Raw genomic sequence first — 27,286 nt, 5'->3', positions numbered from 1 at the left:
GGTATCAAGGGCTATGGATCAAAGAGAGGTAAAGGGTGTTGAGGTACAGATCATTCATGATCTAATAGAATGGCAGAACAAGCTTGAGGGACTGACACTTCTGGTCCTATAAACTCATTGAGTCACCAGGAAACGCATAATGTCCTTCTTAATTTTTTTTAAAAGATAAAATATGGTTGTCAACCATTCCAGGATTGTCCTGGAATCTCCAGGAATTAAAGATTCATGTCCAGGAGAAAAAAATCATAGGGGCATTAAAAAAAATTGTGCTATTTCATTTTCATTTATTACTTATACAAATATTGGAGATGGGGAAAAATGATCTTTGACAATTGGGAATCATCCAATGGGATACTGAAGAGTCTGTTTGCTTTCCAATTGAGGTGGAAAGGTAGTGCTCCACAAAGATGAACATGCTGCGCGAGGCAATTGGAGGCAGGAAATCATGTGATTAACTTCCAGAGTTTGCAACCCTAAAGGTATAACCTGCTTTTTCCTGGTATTGAGCCTGCCTATAATCAACCCGAATGGTGTAATAAAGTTCATTTATTAAAATTGTTGCAATGACTGACATTTGTAGAAAATTAATGACAGTTAACACAACATTCTCAGGTGTGCCATTTCCTCATTTTTGGCTTAAAATGCCATCTCTTTAGACAACATTAAAAAATAAACACAGTTCCAGGTGTTTTCAGTAAGCATAACAGACAGGAAGAGTAGGCCATTCTGCCCCTCAACCTTGCTCCTCAATTTAATAAGATAACAACTGATCCCCACCCTCAACTCCACTTTCCCGCCAGATTCCCATATCCCTTGATTCGCCTAGAGTCCAAAAATCTATCTCAGCCTTGAATATACTCAATGACCCAGCATCCACAGCCCTCTGGGGTAGAGAATTCTGAAGACCCACCCATTGATTTGCAAATCATTTTTCTGTGATTGCAATTCTCGCTCTTCACAATTCCTGAGACAAGGAAACAGAGAGGAGTTTCCGCGATCGGTGGGCACCGCAGGGACTGGAGTGCATCCTGCATCGATATAATAAAATTATAATTTGACACTTATTTTGGTTTATTGATTTACTGCACATAAAAACACACCATAACACCCCCACCCCGCCCCTCCTTCTTATAAAAGGGGGGCCTACAACACAAAAAAACCCCTAGGAAATAAAAGAAATAGAGAGGAGCTGCTGCAACTTTCAGGGAATTCGGAAGAGCAGCGGTTTTGAAATACGAACTTTGAGCGGTTGCGGACGCCGTGGGTGCGGGTTAGCGTTACCCAAAGTACTCGGCGGCGGCGGCGGTCGCGCTTCGCCGTTCATCGAACGAGCCGCGGCGGAGCTCAGTGCCGCCCGACCGACCGACAATCATGATCTCGGCGCTCCGAGGTCGCTGCGGCCCCACACTGGCCAAGAAGTTGCGAGCCACCGCCGGCGGTCGGTGCCGTGTGTTGGTCGCCAGCTCGAGCTCGAGCCACGGGAAGAACAAGTTCAAAGAGACGGTGCTGCTGCCCCGCACCGACTTCCCCATGAGACTGAGCGGTCGGGAGCTGTTGGAGAAGGAGCTGCAGATCCAGAGGGTACTACCGGCGCGGCGCGGGGCGGGGTGCTGTTAGAAGGGAAGGCCGCAAACCAGTGACTGCAGCCTCCCCAGCCATCATCCCCCATTCCCCGGCCTTCATCCAGCCACCATCCCCCATTCCCCAGCCTTCATCCAGCCACCACCCCCCATTCCCCGGCCATCGTCCCCCATTCCCCGGCCATCGTCCCCCATTCCCCGGCCATCGTCCCCCATTCCCCGGCCATCGTCCCCCATTCCCCGGCCATCGTCCCCCATTCCCCGGCCATCGTCCCCCATTCCCCGGCCATCGTCCCCCATTCCCCGGCCATCGTCCCCCATTCCCCGGCCATCGTCCCCCATTCCCCGGCCATCGTCCCCCATTCCCCGGCCATCGTCCCCCATTCCCCGGCCATCGTCCCCCATTCCCCGGCCATCGTCCCCCATTCCCCGGCCATCGTCCCCCATTCCCCGGCCATCGTCCCCCATTCCCCGGCCATCGTCCCCCATTCCCCGGCCATCGTCCCCCATTCCCCGGCCATCGTCCCCCATTCCCCGGCCATCGTCCCCCATTCCCCGGCCATCGTCCCCCATTCCCCGGCCATCGTCCCCCATTCCCCGGCCATCGTCCCCCATTCCCCGGCCATCGTCCCCCATTCCCCGGCCATCGTCCCCCATTCCCCGGCCATCGTCCCCCATTCCCCGGCCATCGTCCCCCATTCCCCGGCCATCGTCCCCCATTCCCCGGCCTTCATCCGGCCATCGTCCCCCATTCCCCGGCCTTCATCCGGCCATCGTCCCCCATTCCCCGGCCTTCATCCGGCCATCGTCCCCCATTCCCCGGCCTTCATCCGGCCATCGTCCCCCATTCCCCGGCCATCATCCGGCCATCGTCCCCCATTCCCCGGCCTTCATCCGGCCATCGTCCCCCATTCCCCGGCCTTCATCCGGCCATCGTCCCCCATTCCCCGGCCTTCATCCGGCCATCGTCCCCCATTCCCCGGCCTTCATCCGGCCATCGTTCCCCCATTCCCCGGCCATCGTCCCCCATTCCCCGGCCTTCATCCGGCCATCATCCCCCATTCCCCGGCCTTCATCCGGCCATCATCCCCCATTCCCCGGCCTTCATCCGGCCATCATCCCCCATTCCCCGGCCTTCATCCGGCCATCATCCCCCATTCCCCGGCCTTCATCCGGCCATCATCCCCCATTCCCCGGCCTTCATCCGGCCATCATCCCCCATTCCCCAGCCATCATTCCCCAGCCATCGTCCCCCATTCCCCGGCCTTCATCCGGCCATCGTCCCCCATTCCCCGGCCTTCATCCGGCCATCGTCCCCCATTCCCCGGCCTTCATCCGGCCATCGTTCCCCCATTCCCCGGCCTTCATCCGGCCATCGTTCCCCCATTCCCCGGCCTTCATCCGGCCATCGTTCCCCCATTCCCCGGCCTTCATCCGGCCTTCGCCCCCCATTCCCCGGCCATCGTCCCCCATTCCCCGGCCATCGTCCCCCATTCCCCGGCCTTCATCCGGCCTTCGCCCCCCATTCCCCGGCCTTCGCCCCCCATTCCCCGGCCTTCGCCCCCCATTCCCCGGCCTTCGCCCCCCATTCCCCGGCCTTCGCCCCCCATTCCCCGGCCTTCGCCCCCCATTCCCCGGCCTTCGCCCCCCATTCCCCGGCCTTCGCCCCCCATTCCCCGGCCTTCGCCCCCCATTCCCCGGCCTTCGCCCCCCATTCCCCGGCCTTCGCCCCCCATTCCCCGGCCTTCGCCCCCCATTCCCCGGCCTTCGCCCCCCATTCCCCGGCCTTCGCCCCCCATTCCCCGGCCTTCGCCCCCCATTCCCCGGCCGTCATCCGGCCATCGCCCCCATTCCCCGGCCATCGCCCCCCATTCCCCGGCCGTCATCCGGCCATCGTCCCCCATTCCCCGGCCCTCATCCTGCAACCCTCCCAACCTTCATCCTCCGCCCCTCATCATTTGTGGGGCAAAATGCTAAACGTTTTTCACAATATTTTTTTTATATATATATAAAAAATCACTTTATGTCCGAGCATGTTACCTGTCAACTTTTTCCATTATATATTTGTGTCCACGTTTCTAATGACACTTCCTATGTAAACATGTCATGGTGAATTTTTTAAAGGTGATGGTCGAATGCCATTACTGTCAGGAGGGTTTAATAACAATTTACATAGGTAATTTCCATTATAAATATGGACATAGGAATTATAATGGAAATACAAAAATAAGGACCATTATGTCTATTCAACAAGTCAGTTACCCCATGCCCTCTAACCCACTTCACGTGCACAAAACACTTAGTCTTAACTCCTGTGTGCCATGTTGCGGAGGATTGACTTGTGATGTGGTATGTACACAGAGTGACAAAACTGCAAAATTCCTTTCCTCATGTTTAGCAATTCTGTTAAACAGTTCCTCATTGATCCCCTTTACTTTTTGAGTTTATATGTGCAGTAAATTGACAAGATATTTTAAGCTATTGACATGTTAACATATTTCTTGTTTTTATAGGAATGTGGTTTTTCAGAGCTATACTCTTGGCAAAGAAACAGGAAAGGAAAGCAGTTTTGTGTTCATGATGGACCACCTTATGCTAATGGTGATCCTCACGTTGGGCATGCCTTAAATAAAGTAAGTTCATAGTCACTTAAGTGCTCTTTAAATGCATACATTTATTTTGACAATTTCCCTTGAAAGGAAAATATATTTTTAGGCTCGGTTATATACTGTGGTCAGTTTTGCAGATCACTTTGATGACAAATGTATTGTGCCTGATGGTGTGATTTTTATGTGAAATAAACTTGTCTCATTTTATTTCATGACTTAGTGTTATTTTCTGATTTCCCTAACTGCAGATACTGAAGGATATCACAAATAGGTTTCAGATGATGAGAGGCTGCAAAGTTCACTTTGTACCAGGCTGGGATTGTCATGGGTTGCCTATTGAGCTTAGAGCGTTGGCAAAATGTGGTGAAGAAGTTAAAGCACTTTCTCCTGTAGAGATCAGACAAAAAGGTAATCTTCTTTGATGCCATCCACATCAGTTAATCCTATTACTTGATTGGTGTATTGTCTTATTTACCAGTGCTGTAAGCCTTTGAAGCTAGTAACTACCCTCTAAAACTAACTTTAACTGTGGTCGGCTTTAGCAGTAGTATATGTGAATTTTGTCTTAATTGTATTTTCTGTGTTTGGAAGTTTTTTGAGTTTTACTCTGCCATAATTTCTAATGCATTGATTTTTACTCTGTTGTTGACTCTAAGGATTTTAGTTATATGCAAAAACCATTGTTCTGTGTTACTTATGAAAGCATGAGATTGAAAGAACTGATGTGAAGAAGTGAAAAAATTCCAACTCACCCATGACTAATTAAATTTTCTTGTCAGTTTTCCTTCTTCTCCTCAAGGCATTGACTTCTTCCGGTGATTTAGTTCAACAGATATGGCAGGTCGCCCTCTGGTACTTTGCTCATGTGTGAAACGTGACTATTAGTGTTGGCTGGCTACTTGATCAGTGGTGGTATCTGAGCCAAGCCTAATGCTTTCCTCATCAATGTGCACACCTGCATTTTCAGCAGAATTCTCTGGATGGTGATCGAAAGCATGAACTCTGTTTTTCATCAGCCCCGAGCCCAGTTGTGCCCCCAAACCTCCACCTGAGATTAGCGAATAGCCATGATCAGGGATGGACCCTTTTTGCTGATCTGCATGGTTTAATTACTCACTGCTGACCCTTCAGGAAACTCCCAACTCATAAATGATTGATCCATGATACAACATGTACATTGCCAGATGAGTGTTAAGGCTCTAATGTAATTGAGAAGTTTCTTGACCTGCCATATCTGTTGAACAATATCACAGGAAGGAGTCAATGCTTTGAGGAGATGAAGGAAAACTGGCAAGAAAATTAAATAAAATAAGCCATGGGTGAGTTGGAATTTTTGCACTTCGTCACACTAGCTCTTTCAATCTCATGCTATCATGACTAAGTAACAAAGAACAATGGTTTTTGCATCAGTTCTTGAAACCTAAATTATGTCCTCAATTGGTATTTTCTCTTGAGAAGGCTGATTTATTAGTTTGGACAATTTGAATATGACATGAGCTATTATGATTATGATGGTAGTGCAGGTAAGAAAAATGGACCTGCGGCAAATTTAAAACTAGACAGTCACAATGAAGTCAATCCTACATTCCATTCTTATTTTTAAGCAACAAAACTTCTGACTTGACTTAATTAAATATAAGTGTTAGAAGGGATCTTGGTTGGAATAATGGCATATGGCAACTTCATCACTGCAAAATGAAAACAGCCCTTGCAGCAACACTAAATGCATCCTTATTTTCAGCTTTTCTTGTATGGAGGGCCCCCCTGCCCCACTGCCAATGTCATTATCAACATTAGAAATTTGCCTTGTGGAGAATTGCAGGAGAGTTAACCTACGTACAATTATGTATTACTTAAAAACATTTCATGCCATTTTTGTCTTCTAGCCAGAGAATTTGCAGAAAGAGCAATTGAACACCAACGAGCAGCATTCATCCGATGGGGTGTGATGGCAGATTGGGATAACTGTTATTACACTTTTGACAAACAATATGAAGCCAAACAGTTACAAGTTTTCCACAAAATGTTTGACAAGGTATTTCACTGTTTTTGTCTGTTTCATATGTTGCCCAATGCTTGGTAAAATTCTAATAATTCTCCTCTTTGTCTTAAGGGTTATATTTATCGAGACTACAAACCCGTATTTTGGTCTCCTTCCACAAGGTTTGTAATTTATTTCACCGGAAGTCACTTTGAATTTTTAGTTATTTTGGATTTAATCAAATGATAAAGTTTGTCCTTTATCTATGCAGGACAGCCCTAGCTGAAGCTGAGCTCGAGTACAATCAGCAACATATTAGTCGATCAGTATATGTCAAGTTTCCTCTCGTAAAAACCCCCTCCAAATTGATGTCAGCAACAGGTACAGTGCTGGTTTTAAATTTATGAATGCTGAGTTTAAAGCTTTGATTCAGGTGCAGCTTATTGAAGCACCATAGTGTTAACTTTGAATGATAAAATGTAGGTAGAAGGGAGAGTCATTGTTGGGTAACTGTTTTTGTGACACATTATTGTCTTCTATGTAAAGGAATATTTATTGATGATCTAAATGTTTAAATCGTTACTAACGTCATGGATGAATAGCCTGATAACTCAATTGTCTAGGCTTATGCACGAACAATACCAACTTAGTAAAGGTACCGGAGGGCTGAAAGTACCTGTCAAATATATAATAAAAACTGCACCTCCCACTGGTTAATTTAAGAACAATATTACTCGAACTAAACAGTTAGTTGATCTCAGCTTGGTAGCTGGAGGGGTGCTGAAATTGTGCTTTGTGTCCCTTGGCTGGGAGGGAAATAGTCAGCCAGGATTCCCTCTCCTGATCACTGTCTGGTATCCCCTGCTGGAAAGTGTGAAAATATATGGATATTTGGCTTGGCTGTTATGACTTCCACAGTTGAATAGAATGCTGGTACTCACCTTTTGGGCCCATACTTGACGATTGGTTAGTTGAATGAGGTACATAGTAGCTGCCAGCACTTAAGAAAATATACTTTCCTCTCTTCCCTAACCAAATCACTGAGTGTGAGTCACCACTTTCAGGAGAGGGAAGGAAAAAAGTATCTTATGATCCTATGTTTACAACAGGATGTGCTATTAAATTAATGTGATTTTAAATAGCTTATTTTAAAAAGTATAGCATTGAAAGGTATGATTGAAGTATAGCAGTGAAAGGACACCAGTTAGTGTCTCGGGGTTGTAATTTTTCCTCAAGACAAGATGGCTAGCAAGCTAAATTGTTTTTGTACACAGCTCTAAAGAATGTAATAGAATGCATTTGATAAGTGAACATATCAGAAAAATACTTGATATTGATCAGAGGGAGAAGTAAAATTTGATCTATTATTATGATACATCTGTAATATGGATTTCAGGTGGTGAAAAATGTTTGCCTTTTTGTTTTAGTCTTAAAATTATCTTGCAGATGATACATCCTCTATTAATGCATTGATCTGGACAACCCAGCCTTGGACAATTCCAGCAAACCAGGCAGTTTGTTACATGCCAAATGCTCAGTAAGTTCTTGCGTTATTTATAAATTGCCACTTTAAAACAGTGATGTAGCTCCTTGGATAGATACAGCCGCATTTTGTTACAGAAACAGTCTTGGTGTTGTTTACTTCTAGCTTCCAGCCTGAAACTATCTGCAATCTAATCAAAGTTCCCTGACCAAACAACAATTAAATTCTGAATGGCCTGAGCCTCTGCATACAGACCAACAATTTGACTTTGTAGTCTTTTGTGGACACCGTTGCACTTTAGCTGAAAAAAAATCATTGTGTACTTGGTATAACACTAAATTAAATTTAAAAAAAAACTTGTTAGAAAGTTAAATCACAATACTAATATGTGCCACAACAAATGGAACATTTGAATAAAGTGCCATTCACAAACCCACAAATTATTGTCATTTAGTAATTTTAATTAATTTTGGAGGGGAAAATCTAATGCCCTAAAATCTTTCCTGAAATTTGTGAAATGAGCCTGTTACTTCAGGTGTATTGAAATTAAAGACTGCATGAACATCCATTATGTCTTTAGTTCTGAGGCTCTGTGTTTGTTGTGTTGAAAGAATAGTTTTTCCTTGCAACTTGAACATACAAAATTTGGTTATTGCCTTTGCTGTTTTCTTCTGTAAACCTGAAAAGCACATAACTGAGTTTTAGTTCATTACAATTAAATGTTGTATTGCAAATGTGAGGTTTTATTAATAATCATGAAGTACAGACTATGTTGCTAGTTACCAGGTTATTTTAGAAAAATGGAAGAATACTCAAATTCATGTTTTATCTTTGTGCAATTTGTTAAAACAGGTCTTGGCTACAAAAGCTGAGTAAATCCCTAATACATGAAATCAGAATGTTGCTATATTGTATCTTGAACGCAGGTATTCACTAGTGAAGTGCTTAAACACAGAGGAGCTCTACCTTTTGGGTACAGAATGTGTAGATTCTACAGCAGCTATCCTGGACACCCAGTTTGAAATTCTTCAGACAGTCACAGGTAAAATTATTTAAAGTAGATTTATTCTGCATTTCTCCTTTTTCCCCTGAAGATTATAGCCCTTTATAATGCAATATTGTAAAAAAAAAATTTCCACCTCCAGTTTTTTTTTGTATCTCTGTCCTGAAGGTTGAAAATATTATGGAGGTATGGTTCTAAATGCAATAACATCCCTCAAGGACTTTGCCCAAGTGATCATTTTTCAGGTGTGAGCCTTGACAGTGAGTGTGTTAGTAGACTATTCGGGAAGCGTCCTAGTCAAATCCTGAATTCTGCATAAGACCACTTTCAGCAGAGCTTGATGTATAACAATAGGGAACGTGGCTGAATTTTTTTCACTCTTTCTCTCTTTTGTCCCCCCCCCCCCATCATCCCTGGGGTGCTGAGGCTAATTGTAGTGTCTGTACTGTCATATTAGCTGATACTGAGTAACATGGCAGAGTGGGTTTCATTTTAGGGATATTTGGTACTAAGTTTTTAATATTTTTATAACCCTCAGTGCATTTACATTATTACTTCTCCTAATGTAGGTTCGGATTTGGAAGGTGGAGTCTGTAGCCATCCCATAATTCCTGGAAGAGAATCCCAGCTTTTGCCTGCCAACCATGTGACAATGGTTAAAGGAACAGGATTGGTCCATACAGCCCCAGCTCATGGAATGGAAGATTATGGTGTTGCTTCACAACACAAACTCTCTGTTGTAAGTTACAGGTCTAATATGCACACACAGTTAACATATCTAATAATGCCAGCATAGGTACGATGGGCTGAATGGCCTCCTCCTGTGCTCTGATTATAGCAGCAATGCATTCAGTGAAGGCAGGGTTGGGAGAAATGTGATTCTGCTGCAGCTTGGGAGTGAATATTAGGAGGCTGGATGATAGAGGACTATGTGGGGTCTTCACTTTGAAAAGAGCTATGTGCTACAAAATGAGCTTTTAAAAATATTAGTCTGTTGAGTCAGAGCCATGGTGGCTGAAGTGCAGGACTTGAGCAATGTATGCAGAATAACTTCATGTAGCAGCAGCAGGAGTTGTTTCCTGCTGGGACCTTTCAGAAATTGTGATACTCTTCAGTTTGATACCGTGCTGTTCCATAAACCAGAATCACACTGTATATACTACAACAACAACTTGCATTTATATAGATCCAATGTAAGTCAGTGAGCAGTGGTGTTGGGTGAACGGGAGTTGGTGCGAGTTACAATACAGGCAGCAGTGTTTTGGATGAGCTTAAGTTTATGGGGGGTGGAAGATGGGAGGCTAGCCAGGAGAGTGTTGGAATAGTCAACTCTGGAGGTAACAAAAGCATGCATGAGGGTTGCTGAGGCAGAGCCGGAGACGGGCAATATTATGAAGGTGGAATTAGGTGCTCTTTATGATGGAAAAGGGTCAAAAGCTCTGCTCAAGTTCAAATAGGATGCTAAGGTTGCGGACAGTCTGGTTCAGCCTGAGACAGTGGCCAGGGAGAGGGATGGAATCGGTGCCTAGGGATCGATGTTTGTGGCAGATACTGAAGACAATGGCCTCAGTCTTCCGAATATTTAATTGGAGGAAATTTTGGCTCATCCTGGACTGGATGATATAGAGTACTTGCAACTCCTACAGTTTTAATTAAAATAATCTTCACTATTTTAGGACTGTTTAGTGGATGAAGATGGCCTTTTCACTGAAGCAGCTGGATTAGAGCTTCAAAACAAGTATGTTCTTAAGGAAGGAAATGAAACAGGTTGGTATTAACTTTTGTGTTGCAGAATGTTTAGGAAATGTTGTTTTGTCAGTTCTCTCAATGGCTTATTGGGTTTAGGGATGAGTAGCTGAGCTATACAGACAAGGAAGGTTCCAGGTTTGATTCTTGCTTTGTGCTGGGTTAGCTGAACTCAACTAGAGTGGTGGAGGGGTTGCTAATGTGGCCTTGGTACCCTTGTTTAGGTAGGGGAAAATACGCCAGTGTTCCTGCTTTTGATGGCTATGCAGGGATCTCCGCTAAGAAAGAACTTTCATTTATATAGCGCCTTTCATGACCTCAGTATGTCCGAATGTGCTTCACAGCCAATGAAGTACTTTTGAAGTGTAGTCACGTGGTTATTGGGTGAGGACAAGATCGCGCTGTGCTATAATGCCCTCCTCCTCCAAACAGTCATCAAATAGCCTGCTGGCACTTGCTGTCAAGGCTTACACATGAATAGTAGCCACTTGGGTGTGGTACTGGAGGGCACCTAGCACCCATGAAACTGTAACAGCTGTAACCCATGAAGGAATCAACTCCTTCAGGAGAAGAAAAGGGAAAATTGGTGAAAAAAACAACAAAAAAATGCCCCCTCATACTTCTATTGATTATATAATGCTCTCAAATATTTTTTTCTCTTAAAGCATTTTACATTTAAAAAATTTTCTCACATTATTTTGCCTTCTTCGACCATCCACTGTTTCCAGCTTGAGAAAGCGGGTAGCCCACAGGCCTCTTCCACTGATATTTGGCTGTTGGATGTGCAAGATTTGTCCAGGGTGATTGGTATCTGTTATGTTTTCTGTTTCTTCCTCTCCCTGTAAGGAGATACCTGGCCTGTGCTTAGTTCCTCCTTCGATGGCATGACTGAGATTGCAAATTGCCATGTAAGGAATTGTACATGTGTACCCTAATACTGTAAAGCACATTGGAACATCAACGAGCATACATTAAATAATTCAGATATTGATCATTTTATTGTGAAATCTTATTTGTTATAAAATAATTTGAGGAACCAGCTGAGTGTTACTGATTCTCCACTTGATGCAATAGCGAAAACAGTGGACAGATGTAAACAGTTCAGTTCTTGAAAACAATTGAAGGCCTGTAATCAAAAGAATATGCTTAGTTTCAAACAACTAACTGTATACTGTGATCGGAGCTTGATTCCAGTAGCTGAGCTGGAATGTACAATTTTAAAATCCAGTTGCGACATTGAATTAGTGCAGTTGATCCTTAACTGCTACATAATTGCAGGTACTGGTTTTCATTGAGATATACCACTGTCATTTATGAGCTAAACAGTAGTTAATGAGTGCTCTCAGTGTTGCTTTGAATTGGTAGTGAGTTCGCATCAAGAAGAATATCTTTGCAGTCATTATTATTTGCATCATAATTGGAGTTCCCATCTTTAAACTTCCTTTGTAAACAGAATGCCACTCTTTGAAAACTGACTGTAAATGGGCTGTAATGAGTTTACATTTTTTTAATGGATTATAATAACTTCTGAATTTTGTTACAGTCATCCAAATGTTGCATGGGGCAAACATGTTGTTGAAAGAGCAGGATTTTATACACAGTTACCCATATGACTGGAGGACAAAGAAGCCAGTAATTATTCGATCTAGCAAACAGTGGTTCATAGATGCTGCAAGTATCAAGGACAGAGCGCAGGTAAAATCTTTATTTTGGAATCAAGTTGCTGAAATGGAAAACTTAAATTATCAATATTTGTAAATTAGTAGTTTGACATTATATATTGTTACTATGTGTAGTAACGTCCCATTCGTCCTCACCAAACATTCTCTGCATCATAGTAGATGTGGTTCTTTTGTGTATTATCAGCAATTGACACTTTTTGTTGTCCATTTGATTGTAAGTTTGCACAATCTTCCTTTCTTTCAACAGGGTTCAGAAATTGCTGACACTGTAATTGGACTTTCAAATTTCCCCCTTTTTCTCTTGAAGATGGTGACTTGTGTTGGTGAATGGTTCCACAGGCAACAGCAGCACATCTGAGTGCCTGTTCTCCAGCTTTAAAACTAAATAGTGAGATGGGCTGAATGGCCTCCTTCTCTGTTGTATGATTCTATGATCTACCTGGCAGCTTTTAAACATATATCCTATGTCTGTCTAAAACTTGTCAGATATTTGTATCTTATGTTTGTGATACCTCTATTGTATTTGAAATAACTCAAGGGTAAAGTTTGTTTATTTCAATAGACAGTGTGATAATCTACTGTAACAGAACATACAATATGATTGTGTAGTTCAGGCTTTGGCTTATCCTGATCTGTGCGATGTTTCCACGAAATTATGAATTTTTATTAAATTTGAAGCATGCATTTTTGGTTAAAGGAAGAAAAATATATTGTGCAATAAAGTGGGAAAACAAGTACCAGGCTCAAAAGTTGGACCACTGTAGTAGCCCCACTGTGCCACAGGAGAGTGCTATTGTCCACATTGAATATATTCTATTAAAATCATATTTTTAAAGTCTAATATTATATGGCACACCAAATGTGCTTTTTAACTGTCAAGCCTGTCTATTTGCACGCATTTCTTCTGTGGTAAAGTTTTTAAAAAATGAAGAGGAGAAAGATGATTTGCAATCTTCAGAGCAATAGAAAATAACATATTGATACAGGAGTCTGTATCCTCTGATTGCCCTTAGCAATCGCACTTAAAGAAAACAGTCATGTAGTGCTAGGTGCTTCTGGCCTGCAACCTGGAACTTGGATGTATTTTCCATTTGCGAAACAACATTCAAATGCTACAACCACAAAGCTGGATACACAGTCAGCATCTGTGGAGAGAACACACAGTTGATATTTAAGACTTGTTTTGAAGAAGGGCACAAGTCCATAATGCTGATGGTCTGTTCCCACCACAGATGTTGAATGATGTGCTGTATATTTACAGCTATTTTTGTTTTTGTTTTAACAGTCAAATTCTGGTTATCCTGAGGTTGTGTCTGCTTAACAATTCGACTTTGTAGCCTTAAAGAGACCCGGCTCGCTTGGGATTTGGTATAATACTGCTATCCTTATAAAACAGCTTATTGACCTGTTAGCCTAGAGCAACTCCATGGGAGATCCACTTTTTAAAAAAAAACACAGTAAATGCAATAGCATTTCTAATATTTTTGAACTTGTTCAGGAAAGTGAATGTGTGAATCTCTGAATTAGAAAAAAAATTGAATGTTGGGAGGCAGCTTGGAACAAATAATTGTCTGAATTTCTTCTAATTTGTAAAGCAATCAAGCAGTGCCTTTTCAACATGTGTAAGCAATTAAAGTTAAATCTGCCTCAACAAGTGGGAATGATTTTTTACTTAACTAAAGGGGAAAAGATTCTGCATCTTGATATCTTTCTAGTGTTGAAGCAAATGGAGACTACTTGGTGGGTGGAGTGTGCAATAAAACATTTTTTATTTGAACTGATGGTGCCCAACATTTACATGGTAATTGCAGTATTAAAAACTTTGCTTCTTTTGCATTTTTCAGTTATTTGAGCCATTAGCAGTTTTATCAATTGTGCTCTGTACTTAAAAAAAAACACGTTTTGTTCTTTTGCCTTAGGAGTTGCTGAAGAAGGTGCAAATGATTCCACGTTCGGCAGTGAACAGTATGCTTGCTATGTTGGACAGACGGACATACTGGTGCATTTCAAGGCAGAGGTGTTGGGGAGTACCCATTCCAGTTTTCTATCACAAAGAAACTGCAGAACCACTCATTAACAAGTAAGTTGCTTTAAAAATAATTAGATATATTTCTATATTTGTATGCAGTGACTGACCAAAATAAGAACCTGAACTTTTGTGTTTGCTTAGCTTGCCAATTAAGTTTATTGATTTGTACATAAAATACAGTAGAACTTCACTGCAATCTTTATGGTCCTGGCTATGGTACCACCACATGTTGTTTCTAATTATTCCATGGACCTAACCAGCAGTAGTTTTGTAAGCAATGATATTACAGTTGTGAGACCAGTAAGCAGTAATATGAAAGAATGTGACAAGCTTGTTTTTGTAGTGTTTTCCTATCTATCAAAGACCCCTCTCCTGATGTGACCACTGATACTTTGCTCAAATCTGCCTACTTGGTCCTGCTATTTCTTGTCTTTAAAACATTTATGAGTCTGCAGATTTTTTTTCAGGCCCATTCCTCTTAGTGAGTTGCTCTGGGACAGCACTCTGTCACTGATGATGCCAGAGTAATTGAGCAGCAATGGAAACACAACTTGAGGGTCCACATAAGAGATTTCTGCAAATGTATAGAATGAGGGAATGCTTTGAACAAAATTTTTCCTTTATTAAGCCAACAAAGTTTTTGGTCATTAAACCCAGTTAGGAAGTGATGTCAGAAGTGATCTTAATTCATGGCTCCTCTTTTTTTGAGGTTGTATTAAGTTGCACTTTGCCAATGGCATAACATTCATTTAATAACAAGTGATTGATGAATCCAGCTCACTGCTGAATCCGTGAGCCACATATCTGTTTTGTGATGTTGACAATACTTCAAAAATACTTAATTGGCTGTGAAGAGCTTAAATTGTGTTACATCGAAACTACAGCACAGAAACAGGCCATTCGGCCCATCTGGTCTATGCCGGCGTTTATGCTCCACACGAGACTCTTCCCTCCGTACTTTATCTAACTCCATCAGGATACGCTTCTATGCCTTTCTCCCTTGTGCTTAACTAGCTTCCCCTTAAATGCATCTATGCTATTTGCATCAAACACTCCTTGTGGTAGCACGTTCCACATTCTTACCACTCGCTGAGTAAAGAAGTTTCTTCTGAATTCCCTATTGGATTTAATAGCGACTATTTTATATTTATGACCTCTAGTTTTGGACTCTCCCAGAAGGAAATATTTTCTCTTTGTCTACCTTATCAAACTTCTTTCAGGTCACCCCAAAGCCTTCTCTTTACTAGAGAAAAGAGCCCCAGCCTGTTCAGCCTTTCCTGATGAGGATATTCTCTCAGTTCTTGTATCACCTTGTGAATCCTTATTGCACCCTCTCCTATGCCTCTATATTCTTTCTATAATATCGAGACCAGAACAGTGCACAATACTCAGTGTGATCTAACCAAAGTTCTATACAAATTTAATATAACTGCTTTGCTTTTCAATTCTATCTCTCTCGAAATGAACCCTAGTACTTGAATTGCCTTTTTTTATGGCCTTATTAACCTGCGTCGTTACTTTTAATGATTTGTGTATCGGTACCCCTAGATCCTTTTGCTCCTCTATCCCATTTAGTCTCTTATTATAGACCAGTTAGCCAAATGTCTGTTGTCGGAAAATTACTAGAGTCTATAATTAAGGATAGAGTGAACACCTTGAAAATTTTCAGCTGATCCGAGAGCGCCAGCATGGATTTGTAAAGGGTTGGTTATGCCTGACGAACCTGAATGAATTTTTTGAAGTGGTGACTTACGTAGTGGACAGGGGAATGCCTATGGATGTTGTTTATATGGACTTCCAGAAGGCATTTGCTGAAGTCCCTCATAAAAGACTGTTAGCTAAAGTTGAAGCACTTGGAATTGAGGGTAAATTATTGACCTGGTTATGAAATTGGCTGACCGGCAAGAGACAGAGTGTAGAGATAATGGGCAGGTACTCAAATTGGCAGAATGTGACTAGTGGTATCCCACCGGGATCTGTGTTGGGGCCTCAACTATTCACTGTATTTATTAATGACTTAGACGACGGGATAGAGAGCCACATATCCAAGTTTGCCGATGACACAAAGATAGGCAGCATTGTAAGTAGTGTAGATGAAAGCATAACATTACAGAGATATTAATAGATTAAGTGAATGGGCAGAATTGTGGCAAATGGATTTCAATGTAGGCAAATGTGAGGTCATCCACTTTGGATCTAAAAAGAACAGATCAGAGTACTTTCTAAATGGTGAAAAGCTCAAAACAGTGGAGGTCCAAAGAGACTTAGGGATCCATGTACATAGATCATTCAAATGTCATGGACCAATACAGGAAATAATCAAAAGGGCTAATGGAATGCTGGCTTTTATATCTGGAGGACTAGAATACAAGGGGGTAGAAGTTATGCTACAGCTATAAAAAGCCCTGGTTAGACCACACCTGGAGTACTGTGTTCAGTTCTGGGCACCACACCTTAGGAAGGATACATTGGCCTTGGAGGGAGTGCAACGTAGATTTACTATAATGATACCTGGAATCCAAGGGTTAAATTACGAGGAGAGATTACACAAACTAGGGCTGTAGCCTCTGGAATTTGGAAGATTAAGGAGTGGCTTGATCAAATCTTACAAGATATTAAGAGGAACTGATAAGGTAGATAGAGGGAAACTATTTCCGCTGGTTGTGGAGTCTAGGACTAGGCGACATAACCTAAAAATTAGAGCCAGGATTTTCAGGAGTGAAGTTAGGAAACATGTCTACATGCAAAGGGTGGTAGAAGTTTGGAACTCTCTTCCGCAATTGGCAGTTGATGCTAGCTCAATTGTTAATTTTATATCTGAGATTGATAAATTTTTGTTAACCAAAGGTATTATGGGATATGGAGCTAAGGCAGGTATTTGGAGTTAGGTCATAGATCAGCCATGATCTCAATGAATGGCGGAACAGGCTCGAGGGGCTAAATGGCCTACTCCTGTTCCTATGTTCCTATCAAACAAATTTGTGCGATGTTCTAACTTTATGTAGTTTGTTAAAGAACAATGCATAGGAGAAAATTAATCTCTACACACCATAGGTAAACCTAAATGAACAGATTTGTAATGTCAAATATTTTACTGTAACCAAATTGTTTTTGATGAGTTTTGGTATCCAAGAAAAGTCTGTATTCGCAATATAATTACACAGCAACAGACTGCACCATACATCAAAAGCATGTGTTGCTCGATTTTATTGGACTTCAGCACTTATACGGACAGCAAACACACGAATCAAAAGTATACTGATCTCATTCTCCATGACTCAGCAAATCGTGATATGTTTCAGACGTGGCAAGCCTGTCCATTTAATGGCAATTTTTTTATTAGATACTTCATGAGCTGTGAGTGGATGATTCATGGAACTTTAAATTTTCTCATACATTCAATGTCCATGTTAAAATTGGAACTTCTGTTGTCCCAGTGCAGAAAATAGCCTCAGAACATTGCCCCTTTAATAGCTTTCTGGCATACGTTAATCAGGTGACCTTCCCCACTCTCAGGTCTTGGGCTGTGCTATTGTATTCTTTTCTTGAATATGTATATCTCGCTGTCTTCCGTACTTTCTCTTTTTTTCCTCTTTCTCTTGCTACAGCTTGCTCTTTTTTCTCTCTCTCTCTCTCTTTTTTTTTCTCTCTCTCTCTTGGGCTCTGTTGTTTGTGTACTCTCTCTAGGTGGGGGGATGGGGGGAAATTCAATTTGGTTATAAGCTGCAGGAGACTTGTGTGAAATTATTTGGCCGACCTCAGCCAGATCGTAGTGGATCCTGATCCACAGTACATTATTAAACTGGCCATAATTTAACAAAGATTTAACAAAGCTATAAAGACAGCTGATATGAAATATAGAAAAGTACACAATGATAAAGTAAATGTGTGCTCTTTTGAGTTTAATACATTGCTTTCAGGTAGAGTAGAAGCCATTTTACTCTGAATGTGGACCGTGTAATATGTGACCTGAAATTACTTGATGGTATTGAGAGGAACAATGTTGCATTCTACTACCAACAGTCTGCCAAACTAGTGTTTGTGTCTACATAACGTTCATTGTGGCTCAAAAGTAATTCATTTGTGTGAAGTGCCATGAGACATTCTGACATGATGAGGTGACTTATAAGTGCAAGTATTATTTATGTATGATCTAAGCTTTTAAAAGTTATAAGTGGACTAGTAATCTTGCAACCTCACTTTGATTTCTATTTTCATTAATGTGGGGAAGCTATTGGAACTGCACCTATGTGTCCCTGCCCATGCAGGACTTTGAACAGTGACCCATTTAATCGGCTCATTGTCATGACTAATGTTTTACATGGCTTTGAATAAGGGTGGAGACAGATGGACGTGGCTAATTGGGGAATTAATTCTCTAATCCTTTATTAAGATGCATGAAAATTGCTTTGAATAAAAAAAATGCTTAAGAATACTTACCTGCCTGTATAAAATTGTCATTTTTTTGCAAAGTTTGATATAATGGGCTGATAACTGTTTGCCATATGATTAAATGTACAATTATAACACATTAATAACACTAGTTACTTTTCAATGAGGTGGCAGGTTCTAGATTTGTCACTATGTAGAAATTTATATAGAAGTGACATCATAGAAACAGGCCATTTGATTCAACCAGTCCATTTCAGCAATTACCCTCCATGCAAGCAAATAGTTCCAATCAAATTTACCTACCCTGTTCCCTTATTCTTTCAACTTCTTTCAAAATCGCAACTATTTCAGACCCACCTCCAATCTGCCCACTTCCGGCTTTCACAGAGGCAGAACGAGGGGCGGGTGACCAACCCACTACCAGGAGGTGGGTTGGTGATTAAAACCTTTCAAGGAGGCTGTGGGTCTCCATTTTTGAAGAGTTTCCGATTTCAACCCCAGGGGGCCGGGATTCCCGGGCCTTCTCTTTCACGCCACGTGAAAGAAGGCTCAAAACTACAGGTAAGTGACTTTTTGGCACAGCTTGTGGGCCGCAAGGAGCAGGAGGGCTACCCTCAGGCCCAATAAATCTACCTGCAGCGACCAACCCCCCCCCCCCAACCAATGATCGCGTACCCCCACGATGACCCCCCCCCCAATCCCGATTACATCAAAATTGTAAGGATTGTACTTCTGGGTTTCTCATCTGCAATTTGACTCTCCCGGCTCGGAGTCAAAATCATGACCAATATCTTTCCTATAGTGTGGAGCACGGTACTGCGTACAGTACTCTAACTGGGGTCTTATTAAGGTTTTGTACGGGTCTGTCATTACCTCTTGGCTTTTATATTCTATACCTCCTATGGGAAAACCTAGAATTCCATTAGTTTTTCTTTACAGCCGTATAAGCCTGAAGCTGCCTCTAATGTCCTGGACCCCCAAATTCCTCTGCTCTTTCACAACACCGAGCCTGTTTCTATTCAGAGTATAATTGTTTTTTTTAACGAAAGTGCATCTACCCACACTTAGTGACATTGAATTCCATTGTTTCAATATCCCTTTAGAGCTTCCTTTGTCTTCTAAAGAATTAACCGTACCTTCGATTTTGCTTTTATCTGCAAGTGTCAACACCACTCCCTCTAGGCCTAATCATTGATATACACAGTGAACAGAAATGGACCCTGTGGAACAGCATGCCCACTTCCAATCAATCTGGAAAAACTGCCCTTAACTCCTCCGCTCTGTTTTCTTCCTTCTAACCAATTTTTAATCCAGTTTTCAGTCCATCCCATAATCTTCTCTAGTAATATCCCATGTGGTACCTTGTCAAAAGCTCTCCTAAAGTCGCTGTACACTACATCCAATGCATATCCTCCAACTACCATGTCTGTTACCTTCTCAAAGAATTCTGAGGTTTTTAAGAGTACGGCTGCCCCATTTGAAATGTGTGCTAGTTACTTCTAACTATTTTCTCTTAATCTAGAAAAGTGGCAATTTCATCCTTATTTAAAGACTCTTAAAATTTTCCCTACCACAGATGTTAAGCTAATTGACCTGAAATTACCTGGATTAGCTCTGTCATCCTTTTTAAAAATGGGTACTACGTTGGCCACCCTTCAGTCCTCTGGCATACACCCACACTGAACAGATCCTTGAAACATAATGATACAAGTTAAGAGTTTACTCAGAAGCAATTTGGAAATTCTATGGGCAGCACATGTTAGAACATTTGAATTTACAACTCTTATGCACGCCGTTATTAACTTGAGAGTTGATTCTTCAGTGTTCTCCTTGCTACTGCCCCCACCTCCACCCTCCACAAACTGCAATTAAGCCAAAATGCTGTTGCCCAAAACCTGACTCTCTAATCCCCCCCCCAGCCACACTCACATTGCTCCCCTGTCCTCACCAAGCTACACTAGTTCCCTGTGTGACAGAGAACTCATTTTTTTAAATCCTCGGCCTCACCTTCAGATCCCTCGCCCACCCTACCATAGTGACTCTTCCCTAACTTTCATGTCTCTGCACACACCATCCTCTCCTCCAACACAGGCCTGCTGTTTAGCCTTTACTCCACTATCGATGGCTGCTTCAGCATCTACGCCCCTGCCCTTTGGAATGTCCTCCCCCACTTCGTTGCCTCCCTCCATGCCTTCCTAAGACCCTTTCCCTTGACCATGCCTTCACTCTCTCCAGGTCAGAATCTACTCTTTATAAATTACGCTGTAAACACCCCTCTGTATGTGAGAGAGCTACAGGAATGCAAGTTGTTGAAAGGTTAGGACTGGGGATATTAATCTACTTCCTACATTTGGACTATTCACCCTTTATATAAGTGCCAACGGAATCATAAGGCAGTCAGAGAAATATATCTTTTTTTAAAGAAAAGGCTTTGAAGTCCCCAAACACTTAAATGAAATACACAGCACTGGATTGTGCATCAGTACCGGAAATGTGTTTCGTACTTTGTATTTAGTGCAGTGATGGTATGGCATGTTGGAACTTTGCAGGGTGATAGGTCAGTTATGTTGACCTAGCCTGTATAGTTGAATGGCTAGGCATTTACCTTGGGAGAGATTGAAAATTACGGGCAAGTAACCCCAGGCAACTCTGAACACCTCGAAACAGCTAGTGGAGAGATTAGAGAAACTGCGGTTGCTCTCCTTAAAGCAGAAAAGGTTAAGGGGAGATTTGATAGAGGTGTTCAAAATTATGAAGGGTTTTGATAGAGTAAATAAGGAGAAACTCTTTTCTGTGGCAAAAGGATTGGTAACCAGAGGACACAGATTTAAGATAATTGCCAAAAGAACCAGAGACAACATGAGGAAAAATAAATTTACACAGCGAGTTGTTATGACCTGGAATGCACTGCCTGAAAGGGTGGTAGAAGCAGATTCAATAATAACATTCAAAAGGGAATTGGATAAATGCATGAAGGAGGAAAATTTGCTGGGTTATGGGGAAAGAGCAGGGGAGTAGGACTAATCTGATAGTGCTTTCAAAGAGCCGGCAGAGGCACGATGGGGCAAATGGCCTCCTTCTGCACTGAATCATTCATACTGTATCGCAAAGGGAAACAAAAACATAACCTACACAGATACTAAATAATCATTTTTGAACGTGTAGTAGTGATATATTAGCCTTGTGATGTCAGTAAATTTTGAATTTTAATAACTACGTGGAATTACATAGAATGTACAGCACAGAAACAGGCCATTTGGCCCAGCAGGTCCATGCCGGTGTTTATGCTCCACACGAACCACCTCCCTCCCTACTTCATCTAACTCTATCAGCATATCCTTCTATTCCTTTCTCCCTCATGCATTTATGCTAAGTCGCCTCAATTACTCCTTGTGGTAGCGAGTTCCGCATTCTAACCACTCTCTGGGTAAAGAAGTTTCTCCTGAATTCCCTATTGGATTTATTAATGATTATCTTATGGCCCCTAGTTCTGGTCTCCCCGCAAGTGGAAACATCTTCTCTACGTCTACCCTATCAAACCCTTTCATAATCCTGAAGACCTCTATCAGGTCTTCACTTTTCTCGAGATAAGAGTCCCAGCCTGCTCAATCTTTCCTGATAGGTATAGCCTCTCAGTTCTGGTATCATCTTCTAGTAAATCTTTTTTGCATCTTCTCCACAGCCTCTTTTTTTATAATATGGGGACCAGAACTGTTCACAGTACTCCAAGCATGGTCTAACCAAGGTTCTATACAAGCTTAACATAACTTCTCTGCTTTTCAATTCTATCCCTTTAGAAATGAACCCTAGTGCTTGGTTTGCCTTTTTTATGGCCTTATTAACCTGCGTCGCTACTTTTCGTGATTTGTGCATCTGTTCCTTTACCTCATTTAGACTCTTATTATCCAAGCAGTATGTGGCCCCCTTATTCTTCCTACCAAAATGTAATATTTCACACTTATCCATATTGAAATTCATTTGCCAAATACACACCTATTCTGCAAGTTTATTAATGTCTTTCTGTATTTTGTCCAAGTCCTCCTCGGTATTAACTATACCCATCAACATGGTGTTGTCTGCAAATTTTGAAATTGTACTTCCGATTCCCGAGTCCGAATCATTTATGTAAATGGTGAACAACAGTGGTCCCAGCACTGATTCTTGTGGAACACCACTTCCCACCTTTTGCCAGCCTGAGTAATTACCTTTAACCCCTACTCTCTGTTTTCTGTATTGTAGCCAGCTTGCTATCCATTCTGCTACTTGTCCCCTGACTCCATATGTTCTGACCTTAGTTATAAGTCTGCTATGTGGTACCTTATCGAAGGCCTTTTGAAAATCCACATATATTACATCTACTACATTAACCTTGTCTACCCTTTCTGTTACTTCTTCAAATAATTCAATAAGGTCGGTCAAGAATGACTTTCCCTTTTGAAATCCATGCTGACTATTCTTTATTGTATTTTTGGTTTCTAGAGTTTTTCTATTACATCTCTGAGTAAGGATTCCATTATCTTTCCTACTAAGTTAATTAGTCTATAGTTCCCTGGACTGGTTCTGTCTCCCTTTTTAAATATAGGAATCACATTAGCTGTCTGCCAGTCCTCTGGCACGATTATCTCCCCTCTTTCTATCTTAAATGTCTTTATATCTTTTTTGATTTCTTCTTTTAATATCATGCCCACCATGTTAGTCTCCCTGGTAAATACTGAGGCAAAGTAATTATTTAATATTTCTGCCATTTCGTTGGCATTACCTGTGAGTTTATCGTGTGTATCCCTTAGTGGCCCTATCGCTATCCTGATTTTTTTTTTTCTTTTGTTATTGATGTGTCTGTAGAATACTTTACTATTTCTTTTTATTTTCCTTGATGGTTTAATTTTGTCGTTTCTCTTTGCGTTCCTAATTTTTTTTTACACTTCTTTCCTAACCTTTTTGTATTCCCTTTTGTCTATGTACATAGTGATGTTTTTTTCTTTAATTTCAATTGTGCTCTTATTTCTTTATTCATCCATGGTGTATCATTACTGGCTAGTTTGTTCTTGCTTTTTAGTGAGATATATTTCTTCTGAACTCTTAATTACTGTTATAAATGTTTCCCACTGCTGTTCTATTTCTTTGCTCATCAGTAAATTTTTCCAGTTTATTTTCCCTCGTTCCATTCTCATCCCATAAATATCAGCTTTTTTCCAATTTATTACTTTAGTTTTTGTCTTACTTATGTCTTTCTTAGTCTTTATCTTAAACCTTATTATGTTGTGATATTGTTTGTAGTTACTATTTAAAGAATGGATCTCATTTTCACATTTTGGCACATTTTCAAACACTTGCTATGTCTCCAAGATTGTTACTGCTGGATTAGAAAATGGTGAAACATGAAAACTGTGAAACATGAAAAACGAGGCATAAAATTGTTCACTTTTTGATGTGTATTCAAACCCTTTTTAAAAAATTTAAAAAAAAATCTTGATCTGCAGCTTTGAAAGTTAAGCCCAAAAGCATGTTCACTTCTGTGTCTTTTGAGAATTAGTCTGAAAGTGAACTTGTTTGGGTTTTTTATATTGTTTTATTGCTATCAAGTACAAATTTGTAATAACAAGTTGTGAGGCAACAAAAAGGTTTTATTTTCTAACGTGCAAAAGGACATCAGTTCTTTTGAACTGTTACAGTGGAATTAATTCAGATCTCCATTTTATACATTTTAGAAAATACAGATATTAATAGTGTAATCCAAAGTAGGTTGATCTTTGTGTCATTCTGGTGAACAAAATAGTGGCCTATAGAACTGACAGGCAAATCTGTAATTGCACTGGCTGTCAATTCATAGGTCATAGTCCTGTACACCTTTCCTTATTGAAAACCAACAACACTACTGGGCAAGTTATTTTATAGAAGCAATGTGCGTTCAATAGGGAAGGTATCCTTGATATGTAAGTGCCCATCGAAAGTAACAGCAGCTCCACTGGAAGCCAGTACCATCCAAATGGAGTTGCTGTTACACCCGATGCACGCTGCTGTTCTCTTGTCTTTCTAATAGTTTTTTCATGGTGCATTTAATCTTCCACAATCATGATAACGTAACTGTTCCTCTGTTGAAGCTGATCTGTGGTAGAAACATAGTGTTATCAATAGTTCAAAACAGATCAGCAACATTATCATACAAATCACCATCTCCACAAATAAAATGTAATTCTGTAGTAACAGGTGTAACATTTTATAAAAGTTAGCCTTTTTCTTTTGACTACCAAACATTTGGTTTTATGATATATGGAGGGCCTCAAGGATGATTCAGAACATTAGGGGGATCACCTATGAGGCAAAAATTTAAAAAGCTCAATCTCTGCAGCCTAAAGAAAAGACTGTTAAGGCAGGTCCTCATTAGAGAAGGTAAATCCTAAATATTACTTTAACATAAGGTTGGATAATTAGACCAAAGATCATAAGTAGAAACTAGTGCAAAATAAATGGAACTGATGCCAGAAGGAACTTCACGTAAAGGGTGATAAATGTTTGGAATAGCCTGGATGTAGCGATATAGACTTGTGGACATTCAGAACAGAGTTAGACACTCGGCTGAGAAAATTGGAATACTAGAGGGAGAAGCCTTGTTGGGCTGAATGGCCTTTTATTTATTAGATGCAGCAGTGGCAATCTTGGAGACACAGTAAGTGTTTTGAAAACTTGCCAAAAGTAAATTGAGATTTGTTCTTCAAATAGTAACTATAGGCTATCACACCCAAATTTTGCTGACATTACAAAGCTAATATACTATGCTAAACTTTCAAAGATGCCTATTCTGTTTCTGTAAAGGTATTGTTTATTTCCCTTTCAATTTGATGTGCTAAGTGCAGGCATTTTGTGGTTCTCTGAAGCATATAATATAGGTGCTTGCATTTACTTAAGCAAACTGAAGACTAATTAATGTGATTAGCTAAATATAAATTCTTATTTTTAAAAAAAGCCATGAAATTATGCTGTGGGATATGACTTTATGAAAGCTTGACATGTTCTTCTGAAATTGTTGTGTTATTTTAGGGAAGACTAATTTGTTTAGAATAACACATTAAGCATTCATATGTTACTAACACAAGGTGGAATTTTAGGCTGTTAATGATTCAAGGTATAATTTTTCAAGTGAAATGATGTTTGATTCTTGCTATATTTTTAGTTTTGTACACCGTGCAACGTGTACCACAGAACCTATAAACTCTTGTGTAGAGAAGTATATAAATGAAACAAGTAAAATACAAAATTCTGATTGGAACAAATTAACAACCGTTTCACTTTTCTTATTGGTGTTCAGGAGTTTCAAAACTTGAAGTTAAACCATAAACTAATAAATCAAACATTAGTGCACTTTTATAAGTCTTTCTGCATTTCTGCAAAGTACCTGCCTTAACATTACAGCTGGATAAGGAGAAATATCCTTACAATCAAAGAAGTTTTGAAGAAGAAATGTTTCAAGTTCTGCAGTTGGCAATAATATCCTAAAAGTAATGTACAGATAATCTAACACAGATTACACTGAAATCTTCACACATCTCTCGTATTTAGAATTACAAATTTATGTTTAAATTCTTTGTTTTTCATTCACATTTAATATATACAAGTAAAATATTTGTCATATTCAATAAGATCAATTACTTGAAATTTTGTTAAATTTTCATGGAACTTACTGGTTGTTTCAGAAGAATGGATTTGCTTAGTTACCTGTGTATCCACTTGAACAGGTAAGGAAGGAGCAGAATGTCGTTGTTGGAAGTTATCTTGTCTGTCTGGTTCTACTCTCATCAGTCTTGAAAGACATTCATGAGAAAGGCCATAAATAGTTCACTTCCAACTTCCATCTGCAAGTAATCAGTCTAACGCTGCTATGTTTCTGATAACCCTAGTAGATAAGCATTCTGCACAGTCAATATCGGTCTGTAAACTTATTGGCTGGTGTCATGGTAGCTGCATTACCTCATCCCCTTTGCTGTTGAAACCAAGTGAATGTCACGTAATGCCAGAACTCCTCCTAGATATGGCCTGTAAACTCAGGGCAAAGTTTTTACAATCAGATAGTTACTTACGTCAGAAGAATTAATTTGTTAGCTACAGGCTAACTAGACCTTTTTGCTGAAATTTGTATTTTATAATTTCTAACACATTTGTTGTGTGATTGACCTTTTTTATTTCTGCAGTTTTACTTCCCTGGCACTGAAAGTTTTAGTTTGAATATTTGTTCCAAAAGTCAGTAACCCTACTCAGCCACAACCTTGAGTTTTATAGCACAGTAATATTGTGGCTATAACTGTTTGAGGGGGTGGGGGTAAGCCCTTAAACTTTAAAGAGATAGGCCCTTTGAGTACTACAAGCAGATTTTGTCAACATACTTGCCGTATCTACTCAATTGAACTATTGTATAACAATACCTTTTGCTATAAAAAGGATATTTACTTTTAAACTCACTGTGCATACTCCAGAGAAAGTGAGTTCAAATCCCACCATGGCAGTTTAAAAATAAATCTGGAAATTTAAAAAAAAACTGGTATCAATAAAAGTGACCATGAAGCTGTTAGATTGTTGTAAAAACCCAACCAGTTCACCTAATCTCCTTTACGGAATTAAACCTGCCGTCCTTACCTGGTCTGGCCTATATTTGACTCCAGTCCCACACCAATGTGGTTGACTTGTAACTGCCCTCTGAAGTGGCCTATCCAACTGCTCAGGCCTGCCAGGGCCGTGCCAACGACGTCCACATCCTGAGAATGAAAAAAAGAAAACTCTTAGCTGTTT

The 27,286-nt window shown here is 40.7% G+C and overlaps 1 protein-coding gene and 1 long non-coding RNA gene across 2 annotated transcripts in view; one reads left to right on the top strand and one right to left on the bottom strand.

The window, feature by feature from the left end:
- The first annotated feature begins 1,250 nt into the window (after window positions 1-1,250).
- iars2 (isoleucyl-tRNA synthetase 2, mitochondrial) overlaps window positions 1,251-27,286 on the top strand; it is a 64,858-nt gene continuing 38,822 nt past the window's right edge. Inside the window, exons 1-12 of the mRNA XM_067988878.1 lie at window positions 1,251-1,581; window positions 4,094-4,213; window positions 4,438-4,597; window positions 6,076-6,224; window positions 6,303-6,352; window positions 6,442-6,551; window positions 7,617-7,707; window positions 8,580-8,695; window positions 9,226-9,395; window positions 10,333-10,423; window positions 11,946-12,097; window positions 14,004-14,164. Of these exons, the coding sequence (XP_067844979.1) occupies window positions 1,372-1,581; window positions 4,094-4,213; window positions 4,438-4,597; window positions 6,076-6,224; window positions 6,303-6,352; window positions 6,442-6,551; window positions 7,617-7,707; window positions 8,580-8,695; window positions 9,226-9,395; window positions 10,333-10,423; window positions 11,946-12,097; window positions 14,004-14,164 (1,580 nt within the window). The 5' untranslated portion in view covers window positions 1,251-1,371. The remainder of the gene's footprint in view (window positions 1,582-4,093; window positions 4,214-4,437; window positions 4,598-6,075; window positions 6,225-6,302; window positions 6,353-6,441; window positions 6,552-7,616; window positions 7,708-8,579; window positions 8,696-9,225; window positions 9,396-10,332; window positions 10,424-11,945; window positions 12,098-14,003; window positions 14,165-27,286) is intronic.
- LOC137324513 (uncharacterized) lies at window positions 11,506-26,370 on the bottom strand. The gene is made up of 3 exons (XR_010963643.1): window positions 26,185-26,370; window positions 20,109-20,195; window positions 11,506-11,528 (listed from the first exon to the last, which is right to left on the bottom strand). It is a non-coding gene; the product is annotated as an uncharacterized lncRNA (long non-coding RNA).

This window comes from Heptranchias perlo, chromosome 8, assembly GCF_035084215.1.
Source record: "Heptranchias perlo isolate sHepPer1 chromosome 8, sHepPer1.hap1, whole genome shotgun sequence".
Classification (NCBI taxonomy): Eukaryota; Metazoa; Chordata; class Chondrichthyes; order Hexanchiformes; family Hexanchidae; genus Heptranchias; species Heptranchias perlo.
This window is presented reverse-complemented; position numbering and strand designations above follow the sequence as displayed.